General features: G+C 46.6%; 1 protein-coding gene across 12 annotated transcripts in view; it reads left to right on the top strand.

Annotated features, from left to right (window-relative positions):
• Positions 1 to 17,621, top strand: part of PATJ (PATJ crumbs cell polarity complex component) — a 1,359,209-nt gene that overhangs the window by 1,134,794 nt on the left and 206,794 nt on the right. For all 12 annotated transcript variants that reach the window (XM_085602445.1, XM_085602441.1, XM_085602446.1 and 9 more), the window contains 2 exons: positions 7,766 to 7,913; positions 8,799 to 8,885. In XM_085602445.1, the coding sequence (XP_085458571.1) occupies positions 7,766 to 7,913; positions 8,799 to 8,885 (235 nt within the window). The remainder of the gene's footprint in view (positions 1 to 7,765; positions 7,914 to 8,798; positions 8,886 to 17,621) is intronic.

Here is a 17,621-nt window from a genome sequence, read left to right as displayed (position 1 = left end):
TTCACTCAAATATAACGCCCTCTTAAAAACCCTAACCCCATTAGCAGAAAACTTACCATCAAAGCTTGTTTTCTTTTACTCACAGGGCGATCCTGTGTCCCATGAGGGAATCTGGATACTTAGCAGATAAAGAGAATGTTCCATATGTAGCCACGGACTGTGGACAGCGTCACATTTGCACTGATCTGTACCATGCCTCTTTCATACCCGTTCCTTCAATAAAGAAGGTTTCATAGATTCAAAGCAATCTATTATGCCAGGTTTGCAGAAAGCTCCTCTTCCAACTCCTTTGAGGGGGCACGAAGGAGGAGGCTGGGTCGCTCTCTGGCCGGAAGGGGATGGTCCCTCTTCCGGAGTGCCCGGGTAGACCAGAGAGCCGCTGAAGAGGGCTCAGGCCCAGCCCTAGAAGAACTTTCCTTAAATCCTGCTTCACCAGGGGATGTTAAGAGCCTCTCCGATACTCCAATGGTGTTCCGCTCGGCAGAGGGAGACCTGGGCTCCTGCTCCCAGCTCTTACCCTTCATGACTTATTGTCCAATCCCCACTTGCATCGATGGTTGGGCTAGGTGGGCAGGTTGGAAGGGACTGCTCAGGACAATTGTCGGAGTTGCCATCTCTGCATTCCATTGGGGTTCTGGCCCATGAGACTCTATCTTTCTTTGTGCAGTTACTTCAGGGGTAATGCCTTGTTATGTATTGAACTTTAGTTGCCAGGCATAGGATCCTAATATACGGGCGCCAATGGGCTGCAGTGGTCTTCCACCCCTCTAGTAAGAGGTTTTTGGAATCTTTAGTCAGGGCGACAGATTCTTATTGGGGTGAAGTGTGGGCTGGGGGGAGTGGTGGGGGTGAGGGTAGCTTAATCAGGGAGTTAAGGCCGGTTTGTCTCATTGTTCCTTTTAACTGTTCTATTTTACTATTGGTTTTCCTTTTTAGGCTAACAGCGGCACGTATGCAGACAATAGCGGTTTGCTTGATAGGGCATGTTATGGCAGGCCCTCGGGACATTATCCTTATTTCTGCCCTGTGTGGGGGCTACTCCTGGATCTCTTTGATCAAGCTATGACCTCCCCTAAGATAACAGACCGTATTAAGCGCTCTGCAGTATTACGGTATATAAAGCGTCATAGGCCAGCGGTCGTTTTCCAGCTGGAGACTCTCGTCCTGGGCCCATACCTTGGCCGAATTGGTATGATAGGGTTTATCACTCAGGTTTTACGCATGGCTCAAGAGGAATCACCATATTGTTGCATAAATCCTACACCCTGGCAGTCACAGGGCACCACTTGGACACTCAGTGATACCACGTAGGTATTGAAAGCTGTCAGAAAGCGAGGCACTATAATTTCATATCCTGCTATATCCCACCACATTTGCTACAACCTTCCTTGCAATCCAGGAGATCCTTCATCCTAACTCTCCCGCAGGGCGTCACAGTGATTGGAGGAGACTTCAATGCACTTCCTGACCCAGTCTTGGATGCCTCCTCCACACCTTATTTTGCGAGGCAATCACAGTCTGCTTGTTTATCCTCCTGAGCGGCCTCTATGATGCCTGGCATTCCTGGCTTATACCCATCAGTCCACGGCACATGCTGCAGAATCCCTCATTAATCTATTGTGGTTGCCAGCTTCAGACCTTCTCTCGGTGCAGTCGGTTGTTATCCTTCCGCGTGGGATTTCCGATCATGCCCAGTTGTTGTTGTCGTGAGAGCTCAACTGCTGTTGTGTGCCCGGCCTGAAGGTTTAATGATTGGCACTTGCAAAATTCGGAATGCGAGGCCTTTGTCGAGGAGGAACTGCTGCCGTTTTTTTAGCTCAATGTGGGCACAGTAGCTACGGCGACGACGCTGTGGGCAGCTAGCAAGCCTGCCCTATGAGGCCGTATTAAAGGCTATGTCCGTCGGGCCGAGGCGCTCCGGATGACGTGCCTGACTGATCTAGCGGCCCAAATCGTACAAGTGGAAGCCATGCTCCACCGTTGGGATACCGAGCATTCCCGTTAAGTTTTAGCCATTACCTGGCAGGTTTCTTTGGAAGAGGCTAGACAATGCTGGAGAGAGCCTCTGCGCAGAGCATGTACGCTGTGGGCGATAAATCTGCAAGACTGTTGTATTGGCTGGCAACCCATGGAGTCTCCGACCGAGTAGTTCCGGTGCTTTGGGACCCGGGGGACGTCCCCAGGAGGAGCTCCTTGCAATTGCCTGAACCTTTGCAGACTTTTATCGAGGGCTATATTCGCGATTCCTTCCGCCACCAGCAGAAATGGCAAGTCCCCTGCTAAACAGTATACCACTGCAGATTATACCGACTGACTTTGCTCAAGAGCCGGACCAAGCTCTGACGCTTGAGGAGGTGAACGCTGCAGTGTCGGGGTTGCAAGCTGGAAAGACGGCTGGCCCAGATGGTTATTCCATTGAATATTACAAACGCTTGTGGGAGATTCTGTGCCCCCATCTTCTGAATTTTTACACAGCTGAAGGGGTCCTTTCCACCAGAACTGGATTGCGCCACGATTGTAGTCCTACTCAAGGAAAGTCTTCCTAGGTACCAGTGTTCCACATATCGGCAAATGTTGCTGATCAACTCTGATATTAAGATTTATGCAAAATTGTTGGATGCGCAGTTGGAAAGGGCTTTGCCTCACCTAGTCCACCTGGATCAGTGTGGATTCATATCAGGCCGTGGCACACACCCTTGATGGCGCAGTGGCCCTGTTGCTAGTTGATTTTACTAAAGCGTTTGATACAGTGTCATTGGCCTTTATGGATGGGGTTCTTCAGCAGGCTGGCCTGGGAGAGGGATTTGGCAAAATGCTTTGGCTCATGTATCACTCCCCGACAGCTCTGGTTTGGGTGAATGGGATCCCGTCTCCTGTATTTTCCATCAAACAAGAATGCGCCAGGGGTGCCCACTGTCGCCACTGCTGTTTACCTTGGTGATAGAATCCCTGATGCAGCTTATTGGCTGTGATGCCCAGGTCAGTTGCAAACAGTCAGTGGTTGGCAGTGAGGAATTGGCCTGTAAGAGCGTGTGGCGTTATACACAGATGATATGCTTCTGTTCTTAAGGGTTCCACAGCATTCCGGGCCTCGCTGCTTAAAACTCCTCCGGCTATAGGGTGAGACGTCCGGGCTTCAGGTTAATGAGGGGAAATCCTGCTTGGTGGAGGTGAAAGTTGATGCTCTGGAGCGCGTTTGGTGCTCCACCATTCTTACTCAGCACAACTCCTTTAGCCCCTTCGCTGCTGGGGACATTCCGCTGCAGCGCTGGGGGGGGCAGGGGGGCAGCGCGGTGGGCCTGTGCTCATGACGGAGCCGCTCCGTCATGAGCCACAGTTGAGCTGTGCTCATGACGGAACGGTTCCGTCATGACTCCGCCCATTTGCGTTGTCCCCCCGCACAGGCGGGGAAACAGCGCCGCGTAGGCGGAGCGGCCGCCAACGGGCGTGTCATGACGGAACCGTTCCGTCATGAGCACACGGCAACCGTGGCTCATGACGGAACGGTTCCGTCATGAGCGGGGAAGGGGTTAAGTATCTGGGAGAACATGTATCTCCCCTACCAAGACTTTGCTTGGGCCCTTAATTTCAGGAATTTTGAATTTGCGGCTTGATCAGGTCCTCAGCTGCTGGATCACACTACCTTTGAACCCTTTGGGGCACACAGCCCTCTTTAAAATGGTGTACTTACCACGTTATTTGTATGTGTTGAGTAATTATCCCTATCCTGTCCCCGGTTAGTGGTTGCACTCCCTGACCACGAAGTTTACTAAGTTTTGTGTTAAGTAATTATCCCTATCCTGCCCCCCGTAAGTGGTTGCACTCCCTGACCACGAAGTTTACTAATTTTGTGTGAGCTAGAGACCGTCATAGATTGGCGTCTCATACATCACTTAAGTCTCCCTTTGATGGAGGTTTGGGGCTTTCTGACATTTTTGATACTATCTTGCGGCACACATGGGGCTGGTTAATAATTGGTTACTGGGGGTGGGATGATCCGATATATCGGCTGGAAATATATTTGTTGGGAATAGATGGCCTGCTTGATCTCCTAGATGGAGCGCGCCTACCGAGTACCCTGCCATCTCCCACGAGGATGTTGCTCAGTTGCTGGAGGGCGGCACTTTGCCTTACTGGTTGGGGCCGCCGCCTGACCGGGATGACTCCCTTATGGTGAGGTCATTGGCTTGGTCCCCTCTTGACCTTAGAGGGGTTGCGGTCTTGGGATTGCCTTGGGATCTCGTACCTGGGAGACGTTTACAGGTGGGGGGGGATCATTATGTAATTTCAGGAGTTGAAGACCAAGCCCTCTCTGTCCAACTTGCAGTTCTTTTGGTATCTCCAAATGTGCCACGCCCCGCTAGTTCAGGACCTCCCAGAAGATTTTTTGAGGGCTAAATCCTATCCGCAGTCCTGGGCTGGCCTCTGAAGTTGATGTCTCAGATTGCGCTACTTGGACTATCAGAGGAAGTAGGAGGCCATAAAGTGGAACGTGTGTTCCTGAGGATGGCTTACCTGTTAGCCAAATGGAATGTGGCTCGCGCATGGAAACAACAGAAACCGCCGACAGTTGGGAGTTGGCGCGCAGGTGTGGATTGGTGTGCCCACCACTAGAAGCCAATTTATGAAGCATCTGGCTGTCCTAAGAAGCATGAACATATATGGGAGAAATGGTGTGGTTATTATGGTCTATCGATCTGGCTTGCAATTATATATATTACTGAAGCTTGGGCTGTTGCTATGTCACCCATAATTGTCGATCTTACCTTGTACTGTGTGACGCTGTATCTTGCTGCAAAACTTTTCAATAAAGTTGGTTATAAAAAGCAAACACGACAAGCCACGTGTGTTCAATCTGATCTGCTTGTCAGTCACGTTGACAGCTGAAAGCTTGATAATGAACTATAATTGTGATTAAAATCCCGTGACCAAGGTGCAGTGGCACCGAAACGCGTCGGGTGTGTGTTTGCTATTTCTTAAATAAATAATCACGCTAAAGGAACTGGGCTCAAGAACACTTTTTTCATCGTGGAAAGGCTTTGTTGATAAATGAATGAGGATCGCTACCTCGCTTGAGCCCGCCACCACAAAAGCGGCAGGGAAACCAGCGAACTGTATGATAGATATATATATATATATATATATATATATATATATATATATATATATATATATATATATATATCCATATGCCGCTGAGTAAACACAACTTCAAAATAAAAGGCGGACACGGACCTCCAGTTAGGTGCTTAATTTATTCCATTCGCAGTGTCGTCTTGACGTTTCGGCTCAGATGAGCCTTGTTCACATGACATATATATATATATATATTAATATTATCGGGTCAGGTGTTGTGGTTTGTAGGGTTCCACTGTCTCGCTTTATCTCTCCCTAACTAAGTTTTATTGCCTCTCCGAAGTGCAGTGTTGTTCCTGTTTACTTTAACTTTCCACCTATTTCCAATCCGGGACTTTAATAGCAACCCTGTCTTCCACCAAGTGAACATTATTTTCCAATAAACACCAGGGTTACAATCTAGTGCCTGGTTAGAGAGCAAGAATTCTCTCAGCCTGGAAACAGCCAAATATTTCCGTTTCTGGAAACCATCCTTCTCAGGCTTGGTCTTTAGTTCCCGGAACTCACTACATCTCCACTTAAGGTCAGTCCCAACACTGGTCACACCCGAGAGCCTCCCTCATATCACGGCAGTTTGGGGATGTCAGGGAATGGTTGGTGGCTGAGGAGCACCGTCTTGCGATAGTTCGAACGGATGATATGGCTTACAAGGATATCCAGACCTAGCAGATAATGACTGACATGCTGCTGGATATGGGCTCTGATTCAGGGACACAGACTCCTCAGGGCATTTAGTCCCCTGGAATTGGTCGCGATACGCCTGAAATGGCGGCACTAATGGGGTTGGCACGGACACATGGGCAAGAAATAAGTTATTGCTATGGAGAGCAATGGTAATGTTCTAAATGCGGTTAATGAAAGATGGGGTTGTCAATGAGCACTGCACTTGTGGTATTTGTTACTATTAAAACAAAAAATATATATATTTAATAAAAATTGCTCCCAACATTTTATTATTCAAACAAGTCTAAAGACCCACTTCTTCAGCCAAACTGTCTCTTCGGACAGTTCCAGCAGCAGGGGATGGCCCACACTTCACTAGCATTTTAGAACTGAGTCATGAACATGTGATCATCCCCACTGTTCAGAATTGAGGTCTATCTTGGGATACTTTATTTGCTGTTTGGACAACTGAAGAAGTTATTTATCGTCTCTGCTTCTCCCCTTTCCTCCAAACATTATCTACCCTCTCTTCCATCAGCCTCTTTCTTCCCTTTGTGAAACTTTTGAATAGCTTTTGGTGGCATGGATCAATATAAAATCGTTAAATAAAAAATTAGTCACGTCAATGTGTATTAAAGATTACAGATGGTGCACAGCCTGGATAATATAGCGTGATGGGGCATGCATTTCTTGCAGCGATTAGCATTGCTCAGTTCCTTTGTGAATAAGTGTGTGCAGCCCACAGACTTGGATTTCCTTTTAAGTGGAAAATTGACATTTCCACCTGCGACCCTCAAAACATGCTGCTTTGATGTAATCAGCTCCGAATGAGAACCCCTCTGCTTTCCTCTTTCCATAGTGACTATGACCTTTCAAACCAATACATACAGAAACAGTGCACTGAGCTTCCAAAACATTTAAGGGCAAAGGCAGCTCAGTAAAACAGAAGGAAGGAAAGCCATCTCCAGTCGAGGTATTGCTAGCCATGAAAAAAAACGGCATTCTCAGCTCCACACTACATTTTGTCAATCAAATACCTTCCCTTTGAACACTTGAAAGACTCACATTTCCATTCCCGAGTCCCATGCGTTTATACTTTCCTCTGAAACGTTTAAGTGGGCTATAGGTGTCATTGATTGTGATCCTATTCTGTTAAAGAGGGCATGGTATCCCGAGGACCATGATCAAGACATATGAAAAGCATGCACTGCACCAGAGTTGAATTGAGGCTGAAGGAGCAGCTCTCGAGCAAATAGCGTGCAGATTGGACTGCAGGCCCGAGGAATGTGTATTTTAGATCTGGTGAAGACAGGAAATGGGATCTACGAAAAAGTGGGTGATTTCAGCAATGGAAAACGTTGTATTATCCATATCGAATGTAGCACAAATCTTAATCTGTCCAAATGCCTCCTCTCATGCTAGGTTAATCAGTTACCCCCATCACGATTGTCAAAAACTGGTTAAAACCCCACGATTTAAAACAAGCAATGCCCAGATGAGTACTGTGATGAGGACATAACATCACTGCTTCAGTGTTCCCTGCCATTTACCCCAGAACAGTAGTTGCACTGCCATCAACTTACAGGTGTCTACCTAAATTCAGTCTCCTTCTGACATGATTGCCAAGTGCCCGCAATGCCGCAGCAATACTTCCATTCTTTTAGTAACTTGAGTTATCTTTTTTTTATCATGAGTCTAATCAGTTCTGTATATATTCTGCGATTTAAGAAGCACCTTAGTCCGTAAATATGTTTGTAATAGATAGTGCAAGGTTAGTGTGAAACCTTGGTTCAGAACTTTAGCTGCCCTAGATGTATTGGATGCTACTGCAATTATCAAAGGGCTGTAGATAAAGTCCTGGTATCTTTTGAGGCTGCAGCTGGGAAAAGTGCATTTCTGCTCCTGTGTATATTTGTGGGTCTCAACTATGACTTGGTGTTTGACTTTTCCATTGTTTCTTCATCAGAAACGGAAGTGGAGTATTTATTTCTGACATTGTCAAAGGAGGAGCTGCTGACCTGGATGGAAGACTAATGCAGGGAGATCAGATCTTGTCTGTTAATGGAGAGGATGTAAGGAATGCGTCTCAGGAGACTGTTGCAGCCATTCTCAAGGTGAGTGTCTGTCTCACTCTTGAACAGGCAAATGGTGAACTTTAATTTGCACTTATTGTAAACTCTTTCTTTTTGTTTACCTAAACCTCACCGTGTCTTCACAAAGCTGACATTTAAAGTATGCTTAGAAGCCTGTCTCTACCTGCTGAATCTTAACTCTAATAGTTCTGAATTTGTTTTGAAAAGTAGAGTTCAGTAAAAGTCTTGTGAAGAATCTTAATGTTGTAAAAGTAACAGAACCGTTTGACAAAAAGCTCATATAATTGCGATTCGAAAACCTTTATTTTGGTTGTTAAGACCATAAAGGTATGCATACAATACAATCAAAAACTTGACAGTAAAAAAATATTAAGAACCAATCCATCCATCGTATGAAAATACATGTGCATCATCTTTGAGTCCCAAGGTAATTAGCTGCACTAACCTATAAGCAGAGCCAATAAGCTCAGGAAAGTGCAAATGCATTCATAACAGGGGAACAAAAACATAGCATGGGTCCAGTGAAAATCAGATCGAAAGCAGGGACCAAACAGTACTAGGCAGAAATCATAAAATCAATAAATCCGGTGGAATCAGTACTAGTCAAAATGTTTGTACCAAGAATTACACATATGGTATGAAAAATAGGAATAATTCATCTCATATAATTGCACATTGATACATGTAACCCTGCTATTGCAAAACGTGTCTGGTCGTTTTAACCTTAACTCTTCTTCCTCCACCATCTTCAGTAAATACATGATTCTCCTAGGAGTATAAAAACATGAATTAAGAAGTTTCATCAGCACTGCACTGTTCTATTAAATATGTATTGTTATTTAGGTTATCTAGTTGTGCCTCTTGCAACATTTTGTTTAAATATACATTTTCATTATTTTTCTCTAGGTTGCGCAAGGTCTTGTAACTTTAGAGGTTGGTAGGCTTAGAGCGGGTTCTTGGATGTCATCAAGGAAAACATCTCAAAACAGCCAGGTTTGTACCGGTTTCCTTCCTGCCATCTATTTTGACCTTATTTTACAGTTTTTTTTGTAATTGATTTATACATTTTTTGTACATCCTTCTGCAGTCATCAGTCAATTAACAAAAGTAAAAATAGATCTCAAAATGATTGGTCACTCAACTCACTATATATCAGGAGGGGGGGGGGTGGCTTGGGGAACTTTCCAGGTTTGTCTTCTTGGACTCCTTAAAATGCCTCCGGCATGCTAGCATGGAGCTATGTCTGTAGTCTGTGATTCTGATGTAGATAAAGCATGAGAATCAATACTCATAGCTGCAACACAATGAGATATCCTGCCTTAGGATCACCTTTTTAGGTCGAGCCTGAGCCAGCACGCATGCACTGTTCTACGAGGCTTCTTGTAAGCACCTAAAACTTCTATATGTGGGTCTGACTCCCCCCACGCACTGAATTGGTTGTTGCCTGTGTCCTTTTCTTATTGTAGCCTGCTAAAGGCTGGTGCATGTCCCACCTTTTTGCCAAATGTTCACTCCCGCAGCCTTTTGCTTGTGGGAGCGCGCAGGGGCGCGCAGGCTGGCAGCTGCATTCCTCTCCACGTGGGTCAGGTTACACTCACAGCGCCGCGAGGAATTCCCGCGCCTTGTGGGGATCTTGTTTATTGCTTTTCATGACTCTTGTGCATGATGTTTTTTACGGCTTTGTTTTAATACATTTTGGGAAGCTTGCCTTGGTTTTTGGGAAGCTTATGCGCATTGGAGGGCATTTTTTCCATATGTTTTTTGAAGGTGGCCACTGATTTGTGAAGAGCTTGGTGCAGTCACTGAGCTCTTTGCCTGCAGCTTTCAGACAGACTGCCCATTGCGTCCTCTCTGCCCGTCCTCCTCCCATTCTCATTTCCTCTCCCAGCAACTTGTTGTTTGATCCTGTGATGGTGCCCCTGCTCCTCCATGACCCCCACTGCTCCGGGTCTCTGGATGTCTGTGGTCGGGGAGTATGACCTGTGCCCACAGCCCCCACAGGCACCACTGCAGACAGAATCTTTTGTTTGCCATTCGACAGCGTAGAGCAGTGCCCTGTAATTTGGCTAATAGCGCCTTCTCAGCAGAACAACACAAAATCGCAACACTGAATTAATTGAAATGTTTTATATCAAATACTTTTCAGAGGAAAAATGGAAAAGACATTTAATTTACTGGAACGAGTGGGTTGTTGCATTTTGTGGAAATTCTTTTAAACAGCAGGCTGCTACCGGGTACACTTATATTTTCCTCTGAAACTTGTTTGCTTGCTCAGCTTAATTGACCAGTTTGTCAGGGATGTTCGGTGAGGTTTTCTGCAGCCCCATAAATGACTTATATCTGGTCCCCCGATGGCTCGTTTTCGAACTGAATAAAGTGATCACTTGAAGCGCTTTTTAAAAAAGTGTCGCAAAATGATGCTCCTTATAAAGTTGTGTGCATCTCCGTTTGGACATTCACCAAAAGTTTACTTTACCAATTCAACCTAAGCATGGTTACCACCTGAGGAATTTAGCTGCCCATTATTATAATGCATGCGGAATTCACCGGTGTGGACACTCTTCAGCCGAGGCATACTCCTGCAATGAGAACACCCTCCAAGTCGATGAGAGCACATTCCGTGCCACAGAGACAAACTGGCCTTCTGTGTTACAGATCCTGTATACGAAACAACCATGAATTCCTTATATGACACTGTTGTACATGGCCCTTTTTGGCAGGTTCACCCCTAAACTTTTTGCCTTTTTTGTGACCTGGTGTTGGTGGTTTTAGGCCTCTGGGCACTTTAGCACTGTGGTCCAGTGTAAAGTGTGTGCGCTCTCTGTGTTACATTTGTAAGGTTGGCCTGCCTTCCCATAGGAATGCATTGGGGATTCCCTGATCAGTGTGTGTCAGTGGTAATTCCTGTTGTAAGAGGAACAGTGTGGTCAAGTCTGGTATGTATGAAATTGTGTGAATAAATGCTGCGCAATGGTGTGCGCAGATTTATTGTGGGTATTTTAGAAATGCCACTTTTAGAAGTTGGCATTTCTGTTTGCTATGTGTCTGCCTGCCTGATGTGAATTGCATGTCTGGCTTGTGAGTGACAGGAGCTGGGAGGTGTGGGTGGCTCCAGGAGGGGCAGGGTGAGTCAGCGCTAGGCTGAATGGGACACCTGGGCTAAGAGTAATGGAGGGGTAATCCCCTGACTCTGAATAGGATGGTGCCTTCCCTAGTGAATGCTGGCTCCGCCCCTGTGGTGTGTCTGATCACCTAGCCCCCACCTGACAAAGGGAAGAGGAGCTTGAAAAACAAAGTGCTCCAAATCCTCACTGAACCAGTTGCATCTGGTTCCCCCATGCCCTGCACTGAAGACAAAGGAAATGTTGGTATAAATGTAGGGGCTGTGACCCCATGTTTGATGTGCTGTTCTGGACTTACTGGGTGCTTGCTGCAGCTGGGGCCGCAGGAGGCACCGCCATGACAGCTTGCCTCCCTGCTGGAGGGCCCTGTGTACTGGCCTCCTTGGGCCCCGCTATGCCCCTTGATCCCTAAATGCTTTTGCTGTTTGAACTTGGGCTCCTAGCGCCCCTGACCGCTGTACTTCATTTGCTGAGGAAGAAGAGGAGCCTTGGCCTCTGCAGCACTGGGCTGCAGAGGCGTCCCGAGGGAACCCCGGCGTGGGGATTCGCCTGCACAAGGCAGCGATCGAGCGGGAGCCCTCCCCGCTGTCTCTTGCCTTTATTGTGGCGGTTGCCCACCCCGCTTTTTGGCGGTTTCTGGCGGGTGCCTACCCCGCGTCTCTGCTATTTGAAATTTGAAATATGCGGGTATTTATGTGACGAGCGGGTGCCCACCCCGCATCGCCGCCAAGACCCAAATGAGGATCACCGCTGCGGCCTGGGTGAAAAGAGGAAGTCAGGCCAAGTAGCCTGGCATTGGGTGGGACACGCACAGGAAGTCCCGCCCACTGCCGAAAAATCCACCTGGAGCCTCGTGGGCTCCACAGCCAAGTCCCGGGTCCCAGGAGGGGGCCCGGGTGAGGAGGTGAAGCGGCTGAGGCCGCCTGTGGCAGCACGGAGCTCCCGTGGGGAAAGGGAAGCTCCGCATGCAGGAGAAGTGCGGCAGCTGATCAGCGGGGCTCCCGTGAGCAAGGGAAGCCCTGCGCTGCAAGATGTCAAAAAAGTTGCACCAGATTTTCCACTGAGGCAGAATTACGCCAGATCCCAATGCCCACCTCCCACTGCTTAAATGCAGCTGCTCCGGGTAGGGAGAAAGGGGAATGAGACAGAGAAGAGACACTCGTGCAGACCTGGACTACTACTTCTATTCCTGGTAGGAAGGTATCTGGAAGACCTAATGCACAGTAGGAGACAACACTTAATTCAATACTTCTTTCTATAACTGTCTAACCTCTACTTCCTAGTGTCTTTAGTTCTTCTCCGTTCCCTACCAGGTTTCGCTGGAGTAATGGCTCCTCCTCTTATTCAGCTAGTTTATTCACTGGTAGATGTGTAGTGTGATGACCTAATGCACAAAGGAGATATAATCATTGTTACTGCACTCCTATCCTACACTCTCTCTCTCTCTCTCATTGACTACTTTAACATTCCTCTCTCCCCAACTGTGTTAGTCTTAATTGGTTTACTTTCTGAATTTTCAGCAAAGGAAACAGCAATGTTAATCCAGAAGACTGACTTCGTTTAAGTCTTTAAGTTATCAATAGTTCTCGCGGTGATGTATCAATGTCACAGGAAATACTCAGCTTCTTGATGGGAAACGCGCAAAAGGGAAAAGGAGAGGAAAACTAGGAAGGATAGATTAGGTAAGCACGCAAGGGAGGCAAGAAAAGAAGCCTGAGTTGCACTGATTATACTTTTGTCTGTGCTTCAATGTCAATGCTCCAAAGTCTTATATAATAGTTTCTTGAAGATTACTCAAAACCAACTCTTGCTCACCCTCAGCTCGACGATAAGCCTATCGGCGCGAGGAGAGCAAGCAGTACCTCACGGAGTCTTCAGTTCAGTCTATTCTTCTCAGGGAACCCTGATGCGGGATTCGGGAATGGGAAACCAATTACTGACTCTGACCTCAGGAGCGCTTGGACTCTCAAAGTTCTCCTCTATCGGTAGACAAACATGCGGAGGAGAAAACGGAAATGCGCTCAAGAAATGACTTAGATTCTGTGGAGCGCCGTTACAAAACTACTTCTCTCAACTATTGTCAAATTGAAGTGCGCAGTAGAACGCGCTTCGTCGGAACACGTAGTCTCGCCTCTCATGAGACTTCATGTCCCCACTCTTGCCATGCAGGCAAACAGGGAAATAAGGCGGCCATCTTGGAGCGGGGTCGCCAAGCCTAATAAGTATTCAACCAGACATTGCAGCAGGAGGGTTTCACTATAAACTAAGGTCTTTTCATTTTCTGGTGCAAAATGGTAATGGCGTGCAAGTGTTTCCTGACACAAGAGGAGACCAGAGGAGTGCGAGTGCCGGTCCCACGTGTTGCTGCAGTAAAAGAGGAGACGGAGATTCGCCCAGGAGAGCCGCCCCGGTGAGTGAGGGATTCACCCTGCCATTTGATGGGTGCCGGTGTCTGGGGGTATCCTGAGCGGACCCGCCAGCGTGAACCTCAGTGTTTCTGGGGCCCCCGCAGGGGTCTAGAGGGACCAGGGGTGCACATGCCTCCCTGCATGGCAATTTCTGTGCAGCTGCCACGCTTGCTAGAGGGCAGCTGCATGATGGGGGCACATTGAGTTAAGAGAGGCCCAGTGGGGGTTGAAGGGGCACAGATGTGCCAGGGCCCATTCCCTTTGCTTATTACAGCTGCCGCACCAGCGCGGGCAGCTGCAACGTGGGCGCATTGATTCGTAGGGCCCCCGTGAGGGGTCCAGAGGCACAGTGGTGCCAGTGATGTTCCCAGGTGCCCAGCAATTAGTGGGCAGCTGCTACATTGAGGCCAGGACGCATGGAGGAGTCCTAGGAGCGGACCCAGGAGGCACATTGGTGCCCGCGCATTGCACACTTTTTGCTCCAGCTGCAAGTGGCAGCTTAGCGCCCGGACATTCTGGACATAGGGCATTTGAGCCCTGCGAGAAGGCCAGTTGGCCTGGGGTCATAGGTAGAATGGTGAAAGGGCGCAAGGCCCTCAGGTGATGTATGCACCTGGTAGTGGTGTTACCGCGGTGCACTGCTGAGTCCCTGCCTAAGATGTATTATGTGCCAAATGTGATGTATGCACCTTGGTTTATGCCTCCAATGATGGTTATGTTCATGAGATTCTTACATAATGAGGTTATGTCGGTGAGGCCTAATGCGTAATGTGTTTATGCTTAGGAGGGTGTCTATGCTAAGGAGGTTTGGGCCTAATGTGATTCATACCTAAATGTGATTTATGCCTAATGTGATTTATGCCTAATGTGATTCATGCCTAAATGTGACTCATGCCTAAATGTGATTTATGCCGAATGTGAGTTATGATTAGGAGGTTAGGGTCTAAAGTGTTAGACTGATGAGGTTGGCATATAATGTATTTTGCACCTAATATGAGACTGTGCGTAATATGGTTTATGTTACAGGATGATGCTGAGTACAGTAATGGTCAGTGAGAGCGGGTTGTGTTCTACGTAGTATATGTTCTACATTTGCTGTGTTCTAAGTGATGGTGCTGACAGTAGTCCAAGTGGCCCTGCCAGGTGTAAATAATCCCTTGTAGATATTACCTGATACCAGTGGGCACATTGTATATTATGTGATTACTATTCTAATGTGTTATGATAATACAAAGGCTATTTTTGATATAACCTTGTGTAGTTCCTTTTGTGGTGTGCCTAGTATGTTGTTGCTGTGGGTTTTGCTCAAATGCTTTACACATTGCCTCCAGGATAAGCCTGACTGCTCGTGCCAATCTACCAAGGGGGTGAGCAGGGGTTATCTTTGGCGTGTAACTCCCTTGCCCTGACTAGAGTGGTAGTTTCTGCCTGGCTTTGGCGCAAGCCTTAGCCAACCAGAAATCCCATTTCTAACAGACACGCAGCGTAATTATTGGGTTTCTGCTGTAATCATAATTGACGAATGTTTCACAAAATGAAGACACCTCTTAGCCTACATCAGATCCCTGTGCTGTGAACCAGTGACTATAGTGTAGAAGTGCACGGTATAGCCCCTTCCCCCTCTTCATAATGTAAACCATGGAAGCCCAGCCCTTAACATAAACAATCCTGTCTAAAGTGCTAGCCGCTGCAGCAAATTCCCACAAGAAGCGCTTTCATCCCCCCTTCCCCCCCAAACCCCTTCCGCTCCTACACACGGTACAAGTCTTATCAAAGTCGTGCTACGTAAAATGTCAAAAATGTATTTTCATGAACCCAGCAGTCTTTCCCAGCTGTTCGCCCCCGAAAAACAAACTACACATTACTCTCTCCTGATGAATAACTTTAAAGCAAAACGAGTCTTCAAACCCAAAAAGTAAGTCCCAAACTGAATTATCCCACCCTACAGAATGTAATTATTTTCCTCATCTCGTCAACAAAGATTATTCCATTTTCTCATATAGTCCATGGGCCAAATCAGCCCTCACTGTCAAATCATTCTTATTTTTGCAATTTTATATAACGAAACTCGACCCAAAGAGGTTCTAGGGCTTTACATGAGCAACGGCTACATTACACAAGGTCATATTAGTCTCTTTTATACACTGAACTGCGCAGGATCACAGGATGTTGAGCCGATGCTGAGACTCAAACATGGTTCCCCAATTCCAAAGTTGTTAAGTCTGACCCTAGCGCATTCCAAGTCAACAGCAATTCAAGGCCTGCAAAGATCACTGGATGCAAACTGTGCCTCGCTCTTAGCTGGCTTATGAAGACAGCAAACATTCAACCCCACATAATTCAACAGAGCGCTACACAATTAACCCCTTCGCTGCTGGGGACATTCCGCTGCAGCGCTGGGGGGGGCAGGGGGGCAGCGTGGTGGGCCTGTGCTCATGACGGAGCCGCTCCGTCATGAGCCACAGTTGAGCTGTGCTCATGACGGAACGGTTCCGTCATGACTCCGCCCAGTTGCGTTGTCCCCCCGCACAGGCGGGGAAACAGCGCCGCGTAGGCGGAGCGGCCGCCAACGGGCGTGTCATGACGGAACCGTTCCGTCATGAGCACACGGCAACCGTGGCTCATGACGGAACCGTTCCGTCATGAGCGGGGAAGGGGTTAAGTGCCATGCATTTTCACAACACACAAATGCACACCACATAATTCCACCACACAACACATTTCATCATTGCATAATTTCACACATCATAAATAAACCCAATTCAACTACACATCATTCGACATGCCACATAAATGCAATCCATCAAATTAATCTCCACACTTTTCCACTCTGCTCCATGCCACATAATTCCACTTCACATAATACCACTCCATGCAAAATAATTCCATCACACTCACGCAACACAATTCAACTCCAGATAATTTCACTCCACATAATTCCACTCCAACCTACATAATTACACTTCACACCACATAATTACACTCCACATATATCCACTCGGCTCCAAAACACATAATTACACTCAACAAAATTCAACTCCAGCATGCCCCATATTTACACCACATAATTCCACACCATGCCACACAATCCCACACAATGCCACGCCACACAATTCAATGCCGCACAATTCCATTTCCCACAGAATAACACTCTACTCCATACCACATAATTACACTCCACATAAATCTACTCCATGCCACATAGCAACACTCCACATAAATACACTCCACACCATGCCACATGATTCCGCTCAACATAATTTCAGTCAGTGCCACACAATTCCACACAACACAATTCAACTCCACACAATTCCATTCCATGACATTAAATTCCACTCCACAACACATAATTCAACTAGATACCACATACATCCAATCAACACCACAGAATCCACATCATGCCACATAATTCTACAACATACTACATATTCCACTCAATACATGCCACTTTACGACACACAATACCACTAGACATAAGTCCACTAAACTTAATACTGCATAATTAATATCCACATAATTCTATTGCACACTATACCACATAAATCCACCTCACATAACTCCACTCAGTGCCACACAATTCCATAAGAAACCATTCCACTCCAACCCACACAATTTCACACCACATAATTGCAATCCACACAATATAACTCAACATCATGCCACATAATTCGACTTCACTACATGCCACTCCACGCCAAACAATGCCACTCCATGTAAATCCACATCATGCAATATAATTATGCTCCATATAATTCCACTCCACACCATGCCACATATTTACACTACACATATTTCAATTCCACCCCTCATACATCCGCTCTACTCAGTAAAACTTGGCTAAAGACATTGACAGCACCAATCGCTGTCCGACTGCTGTCTACATTATTTAATTTATGCAATAAAAGTCTAGCAAATAAAAAAATGCCACTTTATAATAAACACATACTATGGTATGGTACTGTGTTCTTTTGTTCACTGTTTAGCAAAAGTTGATTATTCGGAGGCAGTGAGTATCAGTTATCAAAAATTGGTCTCAAACACTACCAAACTGCTGTTCTTTGAAGGGAGCATTTCACGTACTGGTATCAGCAAACCATCCTACAATGTCATAGTTTACTATTTAAGTGTGGTAGCAGATAACGTTGATTATTATTTCAATTCGAACATTTAAAGCAAATGTACTGTTATAAAAGATTAAA

Source organism: Triturus cristatus, chromosome 4_2 (genome assembly GCF_964204655.1).
Source record: "Triturus cristatus chromosome 4_2, aTriCri1.1, whole genome shotgun sequence".
Taxonomy (NCBI): domain Eukaryota; kingdom Metazoa; phylum Chordata; class Amphibia; order Caudata; family Salamandridae; genus Triturus; species Triturus cristatus.
This window is presented reverse-complemented; position numbering and strand designations above follow the sequence as displayed.